Source organism: Ranitomeya imitator, chromosome 7 (genome assembly GCF_032444005.1).
Source record: "Ranitomeya imitator isolate aRanImi1 chromosome 7, aRanImi1.pri, whole genome shotgun sequence".
NCBI lineage: Eukaryota > Metazoa > Chordata > Amphibia > Anura > Dendrobatidae > Ranitomeya > Ranitomeya imitator.
The window spans coordinates 34224486-34243591 of record NC_091288.1 but is presented as its reverse complement, the minus strand read 5'-3'; the positions used below and the strand labels follow the sequence as shown (position 1 = coordinate 34243591).

The following is a 19106-nucleotide window of genomic DNA, read 5'->3' as shown; positions in this document are numbered from 1 at the left end:
GACCCCAATGAGAATTTTGTTACCATTTTTCCCTCCATGAATTTCAACCCATATGGACTCGACATCCTCATTCCCTTCGCTAATATCCTCCCTTAAAGTGGACTTTAGACAAGACTTTACATAGAGACAAACCCCTCCTCCTCTCCGATTTTTACGATCCTTTCTAAACAGACTGTAACCCTGTAAGTTAACTGCCCAGTCATAGCTTTCATCTAACCATGTCTCGGTTATTCCCACTATGTCAAAGTTACCTGTAGATATTTCTGCTTCTAGTTCTTCCATCTTGTTTGTCAGGCTTCTGGCGTTTGTGAGCATGCAGTTTAGAGGATTTTGTTTTGTTCCAATCTCCTCACTGTGGATTGTTTTAGAAATGTTCTTACCTCCCTTCTGAGTATGTTTTCCTGGGTCGTCTTTGTTCAAGTATAATGTTTTTCTTCCCGTCCCCTCTTCTTCTAGTTTAACGCCCTCCTGATGAGTGTAGCGAGTCTTCTGGCGAATGTGTGTTTCCCTGGTTTGTTGAGGTGTAGTCCGTCTCTGGCGAGGAGTCCATCATACAAGTAATTCACACCGTGGTCCAGGAATCCGAATCCTTGTTGTCTGCACCATCGTCTTAGCCAGTTGTTTGCATCAAGGATCCTGTTCCATCTCCTGGTGCCATGCCCGTCTACTGGAAGGATAGAAGAAAAAACTACCTGTGCATCCAGTTCCTTTACTTTCTTCCCCAACTCTTCAAAGTCCTTGCAGATTGTCGGTAGGTCCTTCCTTGCCGTGTCATTGGTGCCAACATGTATCAGAAGAAATTGGTGGACGTCCTTGGAGCTGAAGAGCTTTGGTATCCTATCGGTCACATCCTTGATCATCGCACCTGGAAGGCAGCATACTTCTCTTGCAGTTATGTCCGGTCTGCAGATGGCTGCTTCTGTGCCTCTCAGTAGTGAGTCTCCCACCACCACCACTCTTCGTTGCTTCTTGGCTGTACTTTTTGCTGTCACTTGTTGCTGTGTGCCCTTTTCTTTTTTGCTTGCTGGTATTGCTTCATTCTTAGGTGTGCCATCTTCATCCTCTACAAAGATTTGATATCGGTTCTTCAGTTGTGTGGTTGGTGATTTCTCCATGGTCTTCTTGCTTCTTTTGGTCACATGCTTCCACTCATCTGCTTTTGGAGGTTCTCTGACACTTTTTTCACCTTCTGTGACCAGTAGAGATGCTTCTGTTCTGTCTAGAAAGTCTTCATTCTCTTTGATGAGTTTCAAAGTTGCTATTCTTTCTTCCAGACCCCGCACCTTTTCTTCTAAAAGGGCCACTAGTCTACACTTCTGACAGGTGAAATTGGATTCTTCTTCTGGTCGATCTGTGAACATGTAGCACATGCTGCAGCTCACCATGTAGGTTGTCACATCTGCCATGTTGCTCCTAGATCCTGCTGACTTGCTGTGTGTTTTCCTTCTTGTGTAATCTACTCAGCCAAGCTCTCTTGCAATAATGTCCTACAGGCAAAAATTCCTTACGGCGCGCGGTTTGGTGATGCTTTCCAAGCAGCTGGTCCCGGCTGTACCCAACGATCTTCTAGCTTAGGGAGACTTCGCTTCTCCCAGAAGGCACCTGGAATATGCAAATTAGCCTCCTGAAGCTTGAATCCCTGGTTTGGTGATGCTTTCGAAGCAGCTGTACCCAACGATCTTCTAGCTTAGGGAGACTTCGCTTCTCCCAGAAGGCACCTGGAATATGCAAATTAGCCTCCTGAAGCTTGAATCCCTGGTTTGGTGATGCTTTCGAAGCAGCTGGTCCCGGCTGTACCCAACGATCTTCTAGCTTAGGGAGACTTCGCTTCTCCCAGAAGGCACCTGGAATATGCAAATTAGCCTCCTGAAGCTTGAATCCCTGGTTTGGTGATGCTTTCGAAGCAGCTGGTCCCGGCTGTACCCAACGATCTTCTAGCTTAGGGAGACTCAGCTTCTCCCAGAAGGCACCTGGAATATGCAAATTAGCCTCCTGAAGCTTGAATCCCTGGTTTGGTGATGCTTTCGAAGCAGCTGGTCCCGGCTGTACCCAACGATCTTCTAGCTTAGGGAGACTCAGCTTCTCCCAGAAGGCACCTGGAATATGCAAATTAGCCTCCTGAAGCTTGAATCCCTGGTTTAAAGCTAGTTTTATTCACTAAATAAGCAGCAAAAACTTACTGTTAGTTTTTTTTACACTTTCTATGGGGAAAAAAAGTTGCAAAAATGCTGAAAGGGGTGATTTGCTGCAGTTTTCCAAATCAAACAGGAGGAAAAAAAACAATATGTCTGCATGAAATTTCTGAAAACTCATAGCTCTTGCTGGTACTGTAAAAGCAGCCTTTTAATTTGCATTATAAAACGCAGCAAAAAAAAAGTAGCAAAAATGCAATGTGTGAACATAGCCTGAGACACTTTTCCTAATCTCTGACAATCTAATGGCTTATATTCTTTATGGTATCATTCTTTCATTATTACTCCTAAATAAATTGTCATCTGGGTGTTGCCATTGACTTTTTAATAAGTGCCTTCCCCTATACAGTTTGGACTGTCAGCACTGATTGAACTGTGTCAGTAACTGGTAACACCCAGTTGTCATTTTATATATTAATTTGTAAGAGGAATTACAGAGGAAAGGTACAGTGTGCAGAATTTGTATTGTCGTGTTCTTGTATAAAACTTTCTCATATACAGCTCAATCGCTTGGCCAGTCAGCTACCGGTCAAACAGAAGGAGGCGGCACTAGATGGGGAACAGAGGCGGGGCAGAGACTTCTAAAGTGCTCCAATCACACCCAGAGCACTTCTGTCTCATTTGCAAATGGATTAAGACATGAGCTTTTTGATGGAGCAGCGGAATTTGTAAAGAAATAGATAAAAAAACACACACAAATAAATATAAACTTTATTAATTACAATAAATCATGTACACAAATATTAAAAGAAGAAAAAATATTCCATAAAGCCCGAAAAAAGGAAAAAAGCAGTGTGGTCAATGATATATGACACCATGGCCAAATTATTTTTGTGAGTCATTTATAATAGGTCCAATTTAGTGTTTGGGGACTTCAGTGCTGCAAGTTTTCGGTATTTTTTGTATGTGTCTTCGGGTCCAGTTTTGGTTACTGAATTTATAAATTAAGGAATAGATTGGCTTATCTTTAAGGCTGTGTGCACACGTTGCGTTTTTTTCGCGTTTTTTTGCATTTTTTCCCCGATAAAAACGCTGTAAAACCGCAAAAAAACCGCATACAATAAGCATCCCATCATTTAGAATGAATTCCGCATGTTTTGTGCACATGATGCGTTTTTTTTCCGCGAAAAAAAACGCATCGCGGCAAAAAACGCAGCATGTTCATTATTTTTCCGTTTTTTTTTGCGGATTTCCCACTCCAAAATGCATTGGGACGTGTCCGGAAAAAAACGCGGCAAAAACGCGGCAAAATCGCGGCAAAAACGCATGCGGTTTTCTTGCGGATTTCTTGCAGAAAATGTCCGGAATTCTCAGGAATTTTCTGCAAGAAATCCTGAACGTGTGCACATAGCCTAAAGGAGCGGGGTTGACTGTTATGACAGATTCCCTTTAAATTCCCATCATTTCTAATATATCTGTTTGTGATGTGTGAAAGGAAATATGTATATTTTAGCAAATGATGATTTCTTACTTTTAATAGTTTTCATATTGTAATGTGCCATTTGCTGTTGCATACTACAATCCGTACTTTGCGAGAACTATAAGAAACTTTTTTTTATTCTTCAATTTTTACAGTGGTTCAAATGTTACTGTTTTGCTGGTAGCTTAGAAAATAATCCCAATATCCCCAGCTGTCAATCATTATTACGCAGCATCCGGACTAAGGTTTCAGGCTTTGTATCAGATAACAGTTGGTAGAGGTGAGGGATTTGGGGAAAATCGCAGAAGATTATGTATAATAATATTAAATATGGCACTGGAATGCTGGGATAATGCTCTTTCCAGAGAAAAAAAAATATAAGAAGTACCGTAATTTTGTGTTGGGAGTCCGTCCGATGGCAGAACAAAATTAAGTACAGAGCAGCTTTTAATTACAGGCAATGCATATATTATAAGGGCTAGCTGTTAATTATAAATTCCAAGGAAATTGTCACATACAGTGACGAGAACCACACCGTGCGTATGGGGGCCGATTCATCAAAGATTTTACACTAGAAAACTGTTGTAAAAGCTTTGAAAAGTCATAATTTTTGCACTAGTAGCATTTCTGGCCCAGCGCACAGGGGTGAACGCCACTCAGAAGATGCCCCGAATTCATTAAGTGACGTGCATCTCTTTAATAAACCTTTTACTCCAGGGAGCCCTTCATTATGAAATAAGGAATATAAACCAGCTCACCCGTGATGCATATGCCAAATTTCGGGAGCACGGACCCGCTGTGTCCAGGCGTGTAGAATCCAAAAGAAGAAAATGTCCAGCTTAACCGAATCCGTGAAAAAAAGTTTTCTTTATTCACAAACATAAACATGGAGGATACAAACTTCAGCACAAACCATATGGGTAAGAATTCAATGCGTTTCTGGAGACTATGCTCCCTTAATTCGGTGAAGCTGGACATTTTCTTCTTTTGAGCCCTTCATTATGACTGGGTGACCTACATCTCTCTTATTGATTTGACCCCATGATCTTTCAAAATGTTTCCACCATTCAATTTTATGGCATATTGCTTAGAGATGACTAAAAGGGCAGGTGTGGATGACCGTATTTTTGGTCCAAGTGTGATCCGACAAAACATTAGATCACACTCAGATCAAACTCTGATAAGGATGTGATCAGAGTGTGATTAGGCTAAGAGACCCGATTCTCTCAGATGATAGAATCTACAGCCGTCTGCACCTGCCCAAACGGTGATCGGTGGTCAAGGCATTGACATTTTCCTGCTTCATCAGTGGTCTCCTATGGGATCCAGAAATGATACCGTTAACTGATCGCTAATGCCACTGATTGACTACAACATCCCATCAGCCCACCATAAGTGATCATGTTATGGGTCTCGCAGAGACAGATGGTGCAGTAGACAATTTGAGTGGTAAGTCACCCATCCTTCCTTACTTTATAACAGTTTCTTCCTCCGGAAAAGTTAAAGTAGTGAAAAGCTCTATCACCTCGTTTATCATAAATTTTTGTCCTTCCTTAATTTTTGAGTTTCGGAAATTGATAGGGCCAAATCAGGAGAATATGGCTGATGGTTGACAAGTTCAAGGCCCTCACTGAGTTTTTGAAGGTTAATATGAGATATGTGGACTGGCACATTATCCTGCCAAGACGCCTTGGAAAAGTTTTCGCTGAACTTCCAATCTTCACCTGACATGGTTGATTTTTCTTAATGCCAATTTCAAAATGACATAACCTTTTCTGCTAAAACTTAGCACATGCACTTGTCATAGTTAATACTTGTTCCCATAGCAGCTGGATTTACTTTTGTCTGTTATAAATATTCAATGCCAACTATTTATCAATGCCTCCTCGTACGTGGCTGAGTGTATATAAGCAGTAGTCTAGTCTCTAGAAATGGCAGCGCCTTTAGTTCCTCACCCTTCTCTCTCCACAGAGCTTTATAGGCACCAGCTACAATGTAATCACTCAGTGAAGACAGATTTGTAGACAGATTCGAGCAGTTGTTTGAAAATGAGGGATCAGTCCAAGGAGATGAAAAGTGCTGATAAGTGAGGAAAGAGGCTTCTTTCTCTAATAAGATAGACTATTAAGTTTCATATCAGAAAACAAGTCAACAAGTTTAGGAAATGTTGTTAAAAGTACTGAGTTTTTATAGCCCCTTATAAAATTAATAGGTTTCACTCAAGAGCACACAAGGACATGAATTATTTTAGTGTGCTGTATAATGTTATCTCAAGTGCTTGTTAGAAGTGTCAAGATGAGAAAAATCTAGAGCTATGTTTTTGAGGCGTTATATTATTTTATCCTTTACGGTATCAAACACCTGAAGGCATCCTGATGACTAAGATGTAGATAACATTTATAAGGGTATAATCACACACTCAGGTTTTGATAAGATTTAGGCCCAAATTGTGGTCATTTCAATATGCTAATTAGCTACAATAAACTCTAATTTTGTCAATTTCATTTCTAAGAAGCCTAATGTGAGCAGAAAAGGCCTCTGGAAACAAATGACTAGATATGTAGATCAGGGCTATTAACACATCTTCTGAACAAGAAAAAATGCAGGGGATACTGTTTAGTGGGTGCAGATGAACATTTGTAGGGATTGTTTAGGACTTAGAAATTGATGACAAATGCTTAGGAGAGCACATACAGACCAGATCTGAATATAAGCTCTGATATTCATGATATAGAAGTGAACGGAAGTTGAGTTGCAGTACATGTGAATGGCCACTACATGGAGTATGGCGCTGTCCTGTTCCGGCTCTACTCACTGTGTACTTCCTCTGGCTGTGGGAAAAAGTATTAACTGATTAGTAGGGGTGTCGGGAGATCCTCATGTGCAGTTCCTCTATCAGTCCTTTCTATTAGAAGCTCCACTATTTTTGCTCTTGGCGTAGAGACATAAGGAGCTTGTATGTGTTAGTTATTTATTATGTACTAGTTCATATGATATTAAAAGAAATAAACAACCTGTTGGCACAATTTCATATATAGCATCCATATTTCCAATTACTTTGGTTAAGGTCAAACTGACCTCAAGCCTTCAGTGCCTTGCCTCCAGCCAGTGAGTGTTTCTCTGGACATTGTCAGTGGAAGGTGAACTAAGCGAACTAGAAAAGAAGTCTACATTTGCTATCATTTAAAAAGGTTGCTTGGGCTTAGGGTACAAGCCTGCAGACACTCTATGTGACTGCAGACTTGTGAGTCTTCACATTGTGTGCATTCTGCGCTATGAGGATTCTCCAGTTCTGGTAGGGATGTTACTTAAGTATGTGATTTGCATACGTCTGTCCACATTTCGACTAGGCATGCCCACTTGCATTGAGTGAGGTCGCGCATATCTAGTCAACAAGTGACTGCATGTATGTAGCCTATATACTGGCGGTCACACACCCACCGCTCTTGGCACCAACACCGGAGAATCCTCACAGCACACAGTGTGCGCAAAGTGAGAATTCACAAATCTGCAGTCACATAGAGTACCTGCAGATTTGTAGCCTAAAGCCGGACAACCAATTTAAATAGCAGAGCTGGGTTCATGGCATGGACGATATGGTCAGGAAAATGGGCAGACATTCCAGGGTTCACTTTTAGTGATGAGCGAGTGTACTCGTTGCTTGGGTTTTCCCGAGCATGCTCGGGTGGTCTCCGAGTATTTGTAAGTGCTCGGAGATTTAGTTTTTATTGCGGCAGCTGAATGATTTACAGCTACTAGACAGGCTGAGTACATGTGGGGGTTGCCTGGTTGGTAGGGAATCCTCACATGTAATCAAGCTGGCTAGTAGCTGTAAATCATTCAGCTGCCGGGATGAAAACTAAATCTCCGAGCATTCATAAATACTCAGAGACCACCCAAGCGTGCTCGGGGAAAACCTGAGCAACGAGTAAACTCGCTCATTACTATTCACTTTGTTAATGGTGACAACAGTTTGTTATATGATACAGTGGTTATAGCAGGGGTCCCCAACTCCAGTCCTCAAGGCCCACCAACAGGCCATGTTTTCAGGATTTCCTTAGTCTTGTCCAGGTAATAATTGCATCACCTGTGCAATGCAAAGGAAATCCTGAAAACATGACCTGTTGGTGGGCCTTGAGGACTGGAGTTGGGGACCCCTGTTATAGAGTATAAAAGATTAATTCAAGTGAATGGGCAAAGATCAAAATCAGGTAACTTGCACAGCTAGGTTAGGGGAAAAAATCTATAATTGGCACTGAGACCAGCAAGCTGGTGCTAAAAAGTACCTAAAAAGTTGACTGGTATGATGGTTGTGCTTAATGCACATGTGAGCAATTTTATCTACTTTTTTCTAAGCAGGGAGGACGTAAAGGCCTACAGTATTTCAAGTCTAACAATTCTCTCCTTCTGTAAAATAAACAGCTAATTTCTAATGTTCTAATATTAATTTTAGAATACAAACTTGTATTTAGACAGTGAGATGTACTGTATATCCAAGCACATCACTGAAGGAACTCCAAAATACTCAGTGGGGCAGCAACTACTCTATATCTTCTGTCAATAGGGAGAAAATAAATAACTGCAGTAATTCAAGTCTCCTCGTATTTTGCTTCGTAAAAAAATAATTTTTCTAATTTTATTTCTAGACCATAAACTTGCATTTGAACTCAGAGGCGCATATCCTAAGAGGTTCTTAAGTGGATTTCCTAAATAAACACTTTACAAATATAACAAGAGGACATGATGTTCACAGTTCTGTAGTGATGTGCAGCTTGCTGCATATGGAGAGATGTGTTCTATCCGTGTGCTACCAATCATCCGAATATCTGGCTTGTTCTTCATTAACAGATTTTGTGTATTAAGTAAATCCACACTTTTTCAGATTTACAATAGCAGTGCCAGTGGTTCCTCAAGGGACTACAACCCTGTTCTCTATTGAATCTGATACTGTTCCAATGTTCTTAAGCAAACTGTGAGATTATGTAATGTATCCAACATGTCATCACTTGGTCGTTAAGATCAATCAGGTCATGGGATCGTTCTTTAAGTGAAATGTGATGTGCTTTCTAAACATATGGAATCTATAAAAGAGCACTGACTACAGACCTGGAATGGGAAGATTATAGAATAACCTAGTAACTATGTAATACAAATATTATACAACATCATAAAACACTGCAACAAAGTAATTAATATACAATTTATATGTTCATCTACAGTACGAAGTGTCATGTTAAGAGCAAAAATGTTAATCTTTTTCCAAAATTGGTGTTATAGGGAAGGTGTTGTTATAAGCCAAATTACATTTCAAAAGAAACTTAATGCTGTGTATATAGTTCTGACTCTGTGTGTCATGAAGTTGTCATCAGCAGTGCTCAAATGTCCTGATTCCTGGCTCTGCACTGAAACATTATAATGAAACACTGCAAAGTGCCCTGAATGAAACTGCACCGCTTACAACTTGGCACAGACGGCGACAACCCTGGCACACGCTCCAATCACGTTTTCTCCAGCGGTGCTCCAGGTGCGCCGAACGCCTGTGGAGAAAATCCAATCTGGCTGAAGATTTCATCCATTATAAGGTTATGCTTCAAACTTACAACTCTGCCCTTCACTTCTGCAAAGAAACCTACTTCAACACCCTCATCACCTCACTGTCCAATAATTCTAAACGACTATTTGACACTTTTCACTCTCTCCTCAATCTAAGAGTGCAGGTCCCAATCACCAATCTCAGCGCTGATGATGTGGCCAAATATTTCAAAGAAAAAATTGGCCATATCTAACAGGAAATGTTCTCCCAATCCCCTAACGTTAAGCATTCTCCTCCCTCCTGCACTGCATCTTGCTCAATTTTTGTCTTTGAATCAGTCAGGCAAGAAGCAGTGTCCAGACCCTTTGCATCCTCTCGCCCTACTACCTGTGCCAGTGACCCTATTCCCTCACATCTCCTCCAGTCGCTTTCCCTGGCTGTTAACACTCACCTACCTAATATATTTAATCTCTCCCTCTCATCTGGTATTTTTTCCTACTTATTTAAACACGCCAGTATACATCCATTACTTAAAAAAAGCATCCCTCAACCAGAATTTTGCTGCTAATTACAGACCTGTCTCCATTCTTCCCTTCATCTCTAAGATCCCAGAATTCTTGGTCTACTCATGCCTCATCGGCTATCTCTCAGATAACTCTCTTATTGACCCTTTACAATCTGGTTTCCACTCTTTATACTAGACTGAAACTGCCCTCACTAAAGTCTCTAATGATCTACTAATAGCTAAGTCTAATGGTCACCACTCCCTGCTAATTCTTCTGGATCTTTCTGCAGTTATTCGACACTGTGGATTACCAGCTCCTCACTATGCTCTGCACTATCGGGCACTGTTCTCTTCTGTTTTTCCTCATACCTCTCTAACCGCTCATTCACTGTATCTTTTGCTGGCTCATCTTCCTCTCCTCTTGCCCTTACTGTCGGGGTTCCTCAAGGTTCCATCCTAGGCTCCCTCCTTTTCTCCTTGTACACCTATTGGACAAACAATCAGTAGATTTTGTTTTCAGTACCATCTCTATGCTGATGGTCCCCAATTATACACATAGTCTCTTGACATCATCCCTGCATTACTATAAAATACCAATGATTGTCTTCTTGCTGTCTCTAACATTATGTCCTCCCTCTATCTAAAGCTGAATCTGTCAAAAACTGAACTTCTTGTGTTTCCTCCCTCCACTAACCTACCTCTGTCCCATATTACCATTTCCATCTGTGGTTCCACCATTGCTCCCCAGCAACATGCCCGCTGTCTTGGTGGCATATTTGATTCAGATCTTTCCTTCCCTCCCCACATCCAATCACTCACCCGCTTATGTCACCTACACCTCAAAAACATCTCTATAATTTAACTTTTTCTTACCTTTGACTCAGCAGCAACCCTTATTGTAATTCCTATTTTTTCTCGTCTGGACTATTGGAACTTTCTACTAATCAGTCTCCTTCTTACCAAACTCTTCCCTTTCCAATCTGTCCTAAATGCAGCAGACAGGATCATATTCCTTTCCATCTGCTACATCGATGCCTCTTCTACTACAGTGCCAGTCATTGCACTGGTTTCCCATCCACTACAGCAGTGTTCCCCAACTTTGGTCCTCAAGATCCACCAACAGATCATGTTTTCAGGATTTCCTTAGTATTGCACAGGTGATAATTGCATCTCCTGCACAGGCAATAATTCAATCCCCTGTGCAATACTCAGGAAATCCTGAAAACATGACCTGTTGGTGGCTCTTGAGGACAGGAGTTGGGGAACACTGCACTACAGAGTTCAATATGAACTTACCACTCTCACCCACAAAGCTCTTCACAGTTCAGCACCACCCTTCATCTCTTCCATCACCTCTATACAATGTGATTTTCTGGATTTTATTTTTGATATTCTATCCCTCAATGTTAAAATTAACCTACCCTAAAAATTATAGACGGTTTATGTCTTTGTCAGTTGACAAACTTACAAAATCAAATACTTATTTCCCCCACTGTATATACAGAGGTACTTTCTATAATGTCACCAGTGATCATTGTATTACCTGTACATTGTGTACTATGTACAAAACTCCTGTGTTCAATGTCACTGTTGATCCCTGTATTACCTGTACACTCTACACTATACAGGGCTCCTGTGTATAATGTCACTGGTGAACACTGTATTGCCTGTACATTGGTATTATATATAGAGCTTCTGTGTATAATGTCACTGGTGATGCCCGTATTCAGGGTCGGTGTTAGGGGCAGGCAGACAAGGCAGCTGCCTAGGGCCCCCACTGCCCTAGGGACCCCATCCAGGGGCGGACATACTGCTGATGGCACTGCTCCAGGGCCCAGAGGTGGAGGGGGGCCCCTGAAGGCAGGCTTGGTATCATGCAGGATCGGGTCCCTTTCACTCCTTCTTTTAATCATGGAACACCCAGTGCCGGGGACAGAGCAGGGCGTAAAGTGCAGGAGTTCAAAAGGGGGACGTGTCATGCAGGGAGAGACGCTGGCCAATGAACGCTTTCCTCACCTCACCATGACCAGACTGAGGAGAGCGTTCACTGGCTGTCGTCTGTTCTCCTGCATGGCACGTCCCAATTAGTGAGTACTCACCTACAGTCAGGGGCCCCACCGCACAGCACACAGGGACAGCAGTGGAGGAAGAGCAGGACTTACCGTGTGTCTTCTCCTCCCTCCACTGTTCTAATCGGAGCAGGCTGCAGCATCTCCTCACTGTGAAGAGATGGGGGGAGCTCACTGCACGGGACAGCACAGGTGCACCAGAGGGGCTGATATCAGTCCTGTCTGCTCTGTGTCACATCCCTCACAGTGGGTTCTGCAGCCCTCTCCAGCTGAACTGACCTCCTCCAGGGCTCATCTGATCACCCAATATACAAGATTAGGCCGGGACTCTGGAGCCAGCAATCTGGAGCGGAGCGTGCAGTCGCATAGCAATTCATGGAGCCCCTGAGTCAGGCCCCGTAACCTGCCCGGTGTCAGTGATGCAGCAGCGGGGCAGTGGGTGACTGGAGGCAAGAGTCGGCTGCTGTGGCTAAAGCCTGTGCCCACTGTTAAAGAGAAATTCATATTCACTGCTCCCCCTCCCCACTCCCATAGTCCCTCCAATCGCTATGCACTGACGCCGGCGCTGAGAGATGGGTGGGACTATAGGAGTGGAGAGCAGTGAATATTCGTTTCACTTTAATAGGGGGCACAGTAGCCGCAGCTGCAGGCTTCCTGCTGCTGGGCAATCACATGTGCCCGCTACTAAAGGGAATGAATATTCACTGCTCTCCATGCCCATGAACACGGTATATATCAGTGAGCGAGTGAGTACATGGTGGTCATAATACTGTAGGACTGAATTATAATCTATGAGCGACTGCATTATATTCTATAGGGGGCTGAATTACCGTATATTCTATGTGGGGTTGAGTTATACTATATGAGGTCAGAATTATATTCTATATAGGGACTGCATTAAACGCTATGGAGGACTATGGGGAGTGTATTATACTCTATGGAGGACTATGGGGAGTGTATTATACTCTATGGAGGACTCTGGGGAGTGTATTATACTCTATGGAGAGTGTATTATACTATATGGAGGACTATGGGGAGTCTATTACACTATATAGAGGACTATGGGGAGTTTATTATACTATATGGAGGTCTAGGGGGAGTCTATTATACTATATGGAGGACTATGGTGAGTATTATACTATATGGAGGACTATGGCGATTGTATTATACTATATGGATGACTATGAACTGTGCAGTATATTATATAGAGGACTATGGGGTGCATTATACTATATGGAGGACTATGATGAGTGTATTATACTATATGGAGGACTATGGCGAGTGTATAATACTATATGCAGGACTAGGGGGGTACATTATACTATATGGAGGACTATGGGGAGTCTATTATACTATATGGAGGACTATGGTGAGTGTATTATACTATGTGGAGGACTAGGGGAAGTATATTATACTATATGGAGGACTATGGGGGTGCATTATACTATATGGAGGACTAGAGGGAGTGCAAAATGCAGGATATTCATCAAGTAATTGGACTGGTTATGCCGGATCAAAAGTCATTGTTCTCATCAGCACATCGCCCAGTTAAAACTGCAGATATTCTGCTAAGATGATACTGTATGGGGTCAGATTGATTTACTAGTGATCATTCTGTCCCCATCATTATTCCTCAGCCAGTGTAAAGAGGCTGGGAAACAATTGGCGAATGACTTCAATATTGTTGATCACACTCGTTTTGTGGCCTGAAATCAGTGCATGTCATGTCACTACAACCAAAATGTTTCTGTGTGATGGTGCTCTCTCTCTCTCTCTCTCGTCGGCGACTTTTGAAAATGAACGATCCGTTTCGCTCAACCCTAGTCTCAAACGGTGGATTTTTCAAGTGGCTGAGGAACCCATTTAAAAAAGCATTTAATGAATGCTGAATAAAATGAACATACAGTATGCATTGCAGTGTCAACACGACTGGCAATGTTCAGGATTTTTGAGTTTCTTTCAACCAATTAAGGCTTCAAAAGTCGGGTAGCGGTGCGTTCTTCAGGCGGAAGCCATTCACTATTTTATATATAACACCAAGTCTCTGATGGCACAGCCACCAATAAAACAATTGAGAAGACAAAGAAGACACTTAAGGAAAAACGCCTAAAAGATGTTTGATGCACATACACTTAAATTGCAATGCTGACTCATAAACGAGGGATGGCGTGTAATTTGCTCATGGTCTAGACAGGTAATTGAGGGAACCTTCTCTTAAACAGATCAGTATTTTGCTCTATTTCAAACGGAGAAATTAGACATGGTTTTTCTGGCTGAAGAAGTCAATTTCTGAAAATTTAATCAGAAAAAATACCGGTATGTATTTTTGTGTGGTTTTGTAAGGACTCTATTTTGATGCAACTTTTGACATGTAACTAGAGTCCGACGGGCCCTGGTGCAAGATTTGGACAGATCATCCTCCTTCCAATCCTGGTATATTTTTCTGGCAAAAAAAATTCTGCAAGAAATTTATGGCGCAGATTTTAAATTTATGCTGTAAGTTTGATTGAAGCAGCAAATTTGCGACAAATCTGCAAGTTTCACGTGGCGTTTGCTCTGGATTACTTATAGGTGTTTTATTCTCCATTTATGTTCTGTGTAGATGTAAAAAAAATATTATTTTTTAACGAGTTAGAAGTCAGTCTGGGGTCAAAATAAAAAATGCTGCAATACTAGAATATTTTCAATTCTGTTTCTATTCTATGTCAAATGTTTCATGCTTCCCCCACCAGTCCTGATTTTTTTCCTCCCAGTTCACTGGTAGTGACCATGATAGTAATTTACTGGGCGCAGGGGTGGTGTCCCTATGGATTGCCATATGCAAATTTAGGAAGGATTTAGGGCTCATGCACATGATCGTATGTTTAGTCCAAGCGTGATTGACAAAACGTTGGATCGCACTCGGGACCAATGTTAGTCTATGGGGATGTGCACGTTTGATTTTTTATGGGGCAATTAATATTGGCCTCAGGGTTTCTTTGCTAGCGATCATTACCGGATACTGCCAAAGAACTGGAGCTGTACTGCTTCATCCAGCGTTGGCTGCCAGCGGTCACTACACTTTGAATGAAGCTTCGCTCAGAAAATCTGTTGACAATTTACTTTTGGGCGCTACCGGAGCAATGAACAGTTAATTAGAGGAAGTGCCCGGTGTCGGACCCCCACAGTGTACCTGTCAGCATTAATGTAAGCTCATACTTTAGGTTTAGCTATTGTGTTTTATTGTTTTGACAGCTGATAATTGTTACTTTTATCATTTTAGAAAATTTATTGAAATGGGATTCATAGATGAACAGCGAATTGCAATTTGGGGTTGGGTAAGTATATTTCCCCATTGTATTACACTTTCAACTTAAATATTACATAGAACTACAGTCAGGGCAATACAACTTTATTTTTTATCAAAACTCGAAATTTAACAAAGTGACTTGTAAAAATAATGTCAAATATTATTATACAGAGTTATTAACAGCTAACATTTCCCAATGAATTAGACTTATTGGCTTTGCATCTATAGATGTGTCCTTCCTTATTTTCCCTATTGGCTCGATCCCGAGGCAACCAGCTTGGAAATAATACATGAATTTGATGTGATACTCTGTCGGGAGACGTTTATGCTTCATGTGTCAATATGTGGCCACCCAGTGGTTACGATGAGAGTTGCGGCCTGTGGAGGGTTTCTAGTAGATGCCACTGTGCAGAGGAAAAGCTCAAAGTAGTTTAGTCCCTTTATTCTTCAGATTGGCTGAAGTTCCATAGAGGGTGGTCGGATGTAACAATATGACTCCTTTAGCCACAATAATACTCCTTTAAGGTATCTGTCCTGTTGAGTGATGCACATTAATATAATTACTTTTCACTTTCCAATGGTACGAGCTCTGAAATTTCTATCACATCCATTAAACTCTAAGATGAGTTATCTTTTGAGTGTTGAGGCTATACATGGCATACTGATAACCGGATGATAGCGCTAAGTTAGTGAGTCATCACTTCCCACGCGGCATCAAACTGAATCCTCTGTCATATTTAGACCTGGATTTTCTGTAACTGTGGCCAAGTGGCTTATGATATTACTGTTTGCGTTTATTATTCTTTCAAATAGCATTATGCTATTTGCTTTGCAGTCTTTATTGACTAGGCAGGAAGTTAGCGCAGACATGAGATCTAAGCTAATGCATTGGTGACAGCTGGTTGGGAGAAACACTATGATCAAAAGTATTGGGACACCTACACATTACACCTACATGAGCTTTTATAGCTTCCCATTCTAAATCCATCATCACTTATATAGAATGTCCCCCCTTTGCAGCTATAACATCTTCCACTCTTTTGAGAAGGATTTCTAAAACATCTTAGAGGTGTCTTTGGGAATTTTCGGTCTATTGATCTAGAAGAGTATTTGAGAGGTCAGGCCCTGATGTTGGAGGTGAGGGCCATGCTCACAATCAACGACCTTGAGTTCTAATGGTGTCCTATGGTGTTGAGGTTCAGGCAGGCCTGCCACTAGAAAATTCAGGGTTCCATACTGGAAACATTTTCGAGGACCCATTGAAACTCTGCCCAGGCTCCACCCTAGCCCCACCTCCACCCCTCAAACCTTCCACAGTCCCACCACCCTCTCTTGGAAAAACTCCACTTTTGCATCAAGTCCTCACTAAACACACATTAACAGTTCCCATCACAAGATTACATACATAGTCAGCAGCTTTTGTTTAGGCCAAAAGATTTTTCAATACCCCACCATGACAAGGTAGACTCTTTTGGCCGGGCTCTACTCTACTGTAAATTATTAAACATTTGTTAAAATATCCAATGCAATTTTAGATATATTTTTATTTATTTTTCAATTTTTAAAATGACCAATAATATCACATACTAGGGATAAATACCACCACACCATGACCAGACAATATATTACTACCATATAGTGACCGAATTCTACAATACTGATCATTAATTTAAAAAAAACAAAACATAATACTAATGCCATTATACACAGGAGATCTGTACTTAGTATACAGTGTCAGTGTACAGGAAATACAGTGATCACCAGTGATATTATACACACAAATGCTGTATATAGTGTACAGGTAATACAGTGATCACTAGTGACATTATACATAGGAGATCTGTATATAGTGTCAGTGTACAGGTAATACAGTGATATTATACACACGAATGCTGTATATAGTGTACAGGTAATACAGTGATCACTAGTGACATTATACATAGGAGATCTGTATATAGTGTCAGTATATAGGTAATACAGTGATCACCGGTGACATTATACACACGAATGTTGTATATAGTGTACAGGTAATACAGTGATCACCAGTGATATTATACACACGAACGCTGTATATAGTGTACAGGTAATACAGTGATCACCAGTGACATTATACACACGAACGCTGCATATAGTGTAAAGGTAATACAGTGATCACTAGTGACATTATACATAGGAGCTCTGTATATAGTGTCAGTGTACAGGTAATACAGTGAGTGCTAGTGACATTATACACAGGAGCTCTGTATATAGTATATAGTGTACAGGTAATACAGTGCTCACCCGTTACATTATACACAGGAGATCTGTATGTAGTATACAATATATAGTGTCAGTGTACAGGTAACACACTGACTCACTGTTGACATCTCTAGTTGAAGTCCTTCATCTTCGCTTTTCTTCTTCATCTAGTTCAGACCGCCATCACTTCTTCCAGCTACGATTCATCCCTGCAGAAAATAACATAGTTATCTAAAGCACATTCCCCAATTTTTCTCAAACCTCTACACTACACCAGATGAAATAGAAAAGCGACCGTGTCGCCATGCACAGTAACAGGATCTCTATTCCCCCACACTGAAACAGTATCCTCAAAAATAATATCCTTTCATTGGCCCCAACAGTAATAATATCTCACATTCTGGACCCCACATGTCCTTCCATTCTGCCCCATGTCTCTCCATTTTGCCCCCATAATCATCCATAATATAATAGTACTAGACTGTGGCCCGATTCTAACGCATCGGGTATTCTAGAATATGCATGTCCCCGTAGTATATGGACAATGATGATTCCAGAATTCGCGGCAGACTGTGCCCATCGCTGATTGGTCGAAGCAACCTTTATGACATCATCGTCGCCATGGCAACCATTATGACATCTACGTTGATACTGTGCCCGTCGCTGAATCAGAAACGCGGGATGTCTACATCCTTTATGACATCATCGTCGCTGTGCCGGTCGCTGATTGGTCGAGGCCTGGCGGCCTCGACCAATCAGCGACGGGCACGGTATCGATGTAGAAATCCGGCGTCGCTGATTGGTCGAGGCAACTTTTATGACATCATCGTCGCCATGGCAACCATTATGACATCTACGTCGATACTGTGCCCGTTGCTGATTGGTCGAGGCCTGGCGGCCTCGACCAATCAGAGACGCGGGATTTCTACGTTGATGCTGTGCCCGTCGCTGATTGGTCGAGGCCGCCAGAGAGGCGGGATTTCCAGGACAGACAGACAGAGAGACAGACAGACAGACAGAAAGACAGACAGATGGAAAAACCCTTAGACAATTATATATATATAGATAATGCAGCTCCATAGTCATATACAGTAATTAATTTTTTGCAGCCCCATAGTTGTATAATGCACCAAATAGTATAATGCACCTCCATAGTGGAATAATGCACTCCCATAGTGGTATAATGTACCCCCATTGGCATATAATTTACCCCATTGTATAATGCACCACCATAGTGGCATAATGCACCCCATAGTATAATGCAGCCCCATAGCAGTATAATGCACCCCATAGTGGTATAATGCACCCTATAGTAAAATGCAGCCACATAGCAGTATAATGCACCCCCATAGTATAATGCAGCCCCATGGTGGTATAATGCACCCCATAATAAAATGCATCCCATAGTGGTATAATGCACCCGCACTCGCTAAAAGATGGAACAGTACATCATGTAGAGGAAAGAGGTTAAATTGAGATGGATTACAGAAAGTGGGGTGGGTCTTCATCTCCTTGCTGGAAGTAGGATGTCTTTGTCTATATAGTTCTATTCTCCGATTAGTCAATTTGTATATGGGCATAAAAGAGAGGCGAGGTTATAGTTCAGGACAGGTGAGCAATTGGGCAATGGCAGAGCACAATGTGCACTAACAGAGGTTTCAACACCTACAGTGCTGGCAGAATGACCATGACAATGAAAAATACCAATTTGAAATGAGTGGATAGCAACTTCAAAAGCATGGGAATAGGCAGGGCCGGCGTCAGCACCCGGCACAGCGGGCAAATGCCGGGGCCTTGGGAAGAAAGGGGGGCCCACTAGCAGCTGGGAGAGCAGAGCAGGAGATAACATGCTCTCTCCGC

General features: G+C 41.8%; 1 protein-coding gene across 1 annotated transcript in view; it reads left to right on the top strand.

Annotated features, from left to right (window-relative positions):
• The window catches only part of LOC138644533 (prolyl endopeptidase FAP-like), a 164566-nt gene that overhangs the window by 129826 nt on the left and 15634 nt on the right, over positions 1–19106 (top strand). The window contains exon 21 of the mRNA XM_069733051.1: positions 14982–15036. Coding sequence (XP_069589152.1) covers positions 14982–15036 — 55 coding nt within the window. The remainder of the gene's footprint in view (positions 1–14981; positions 15037–19106) is intronic.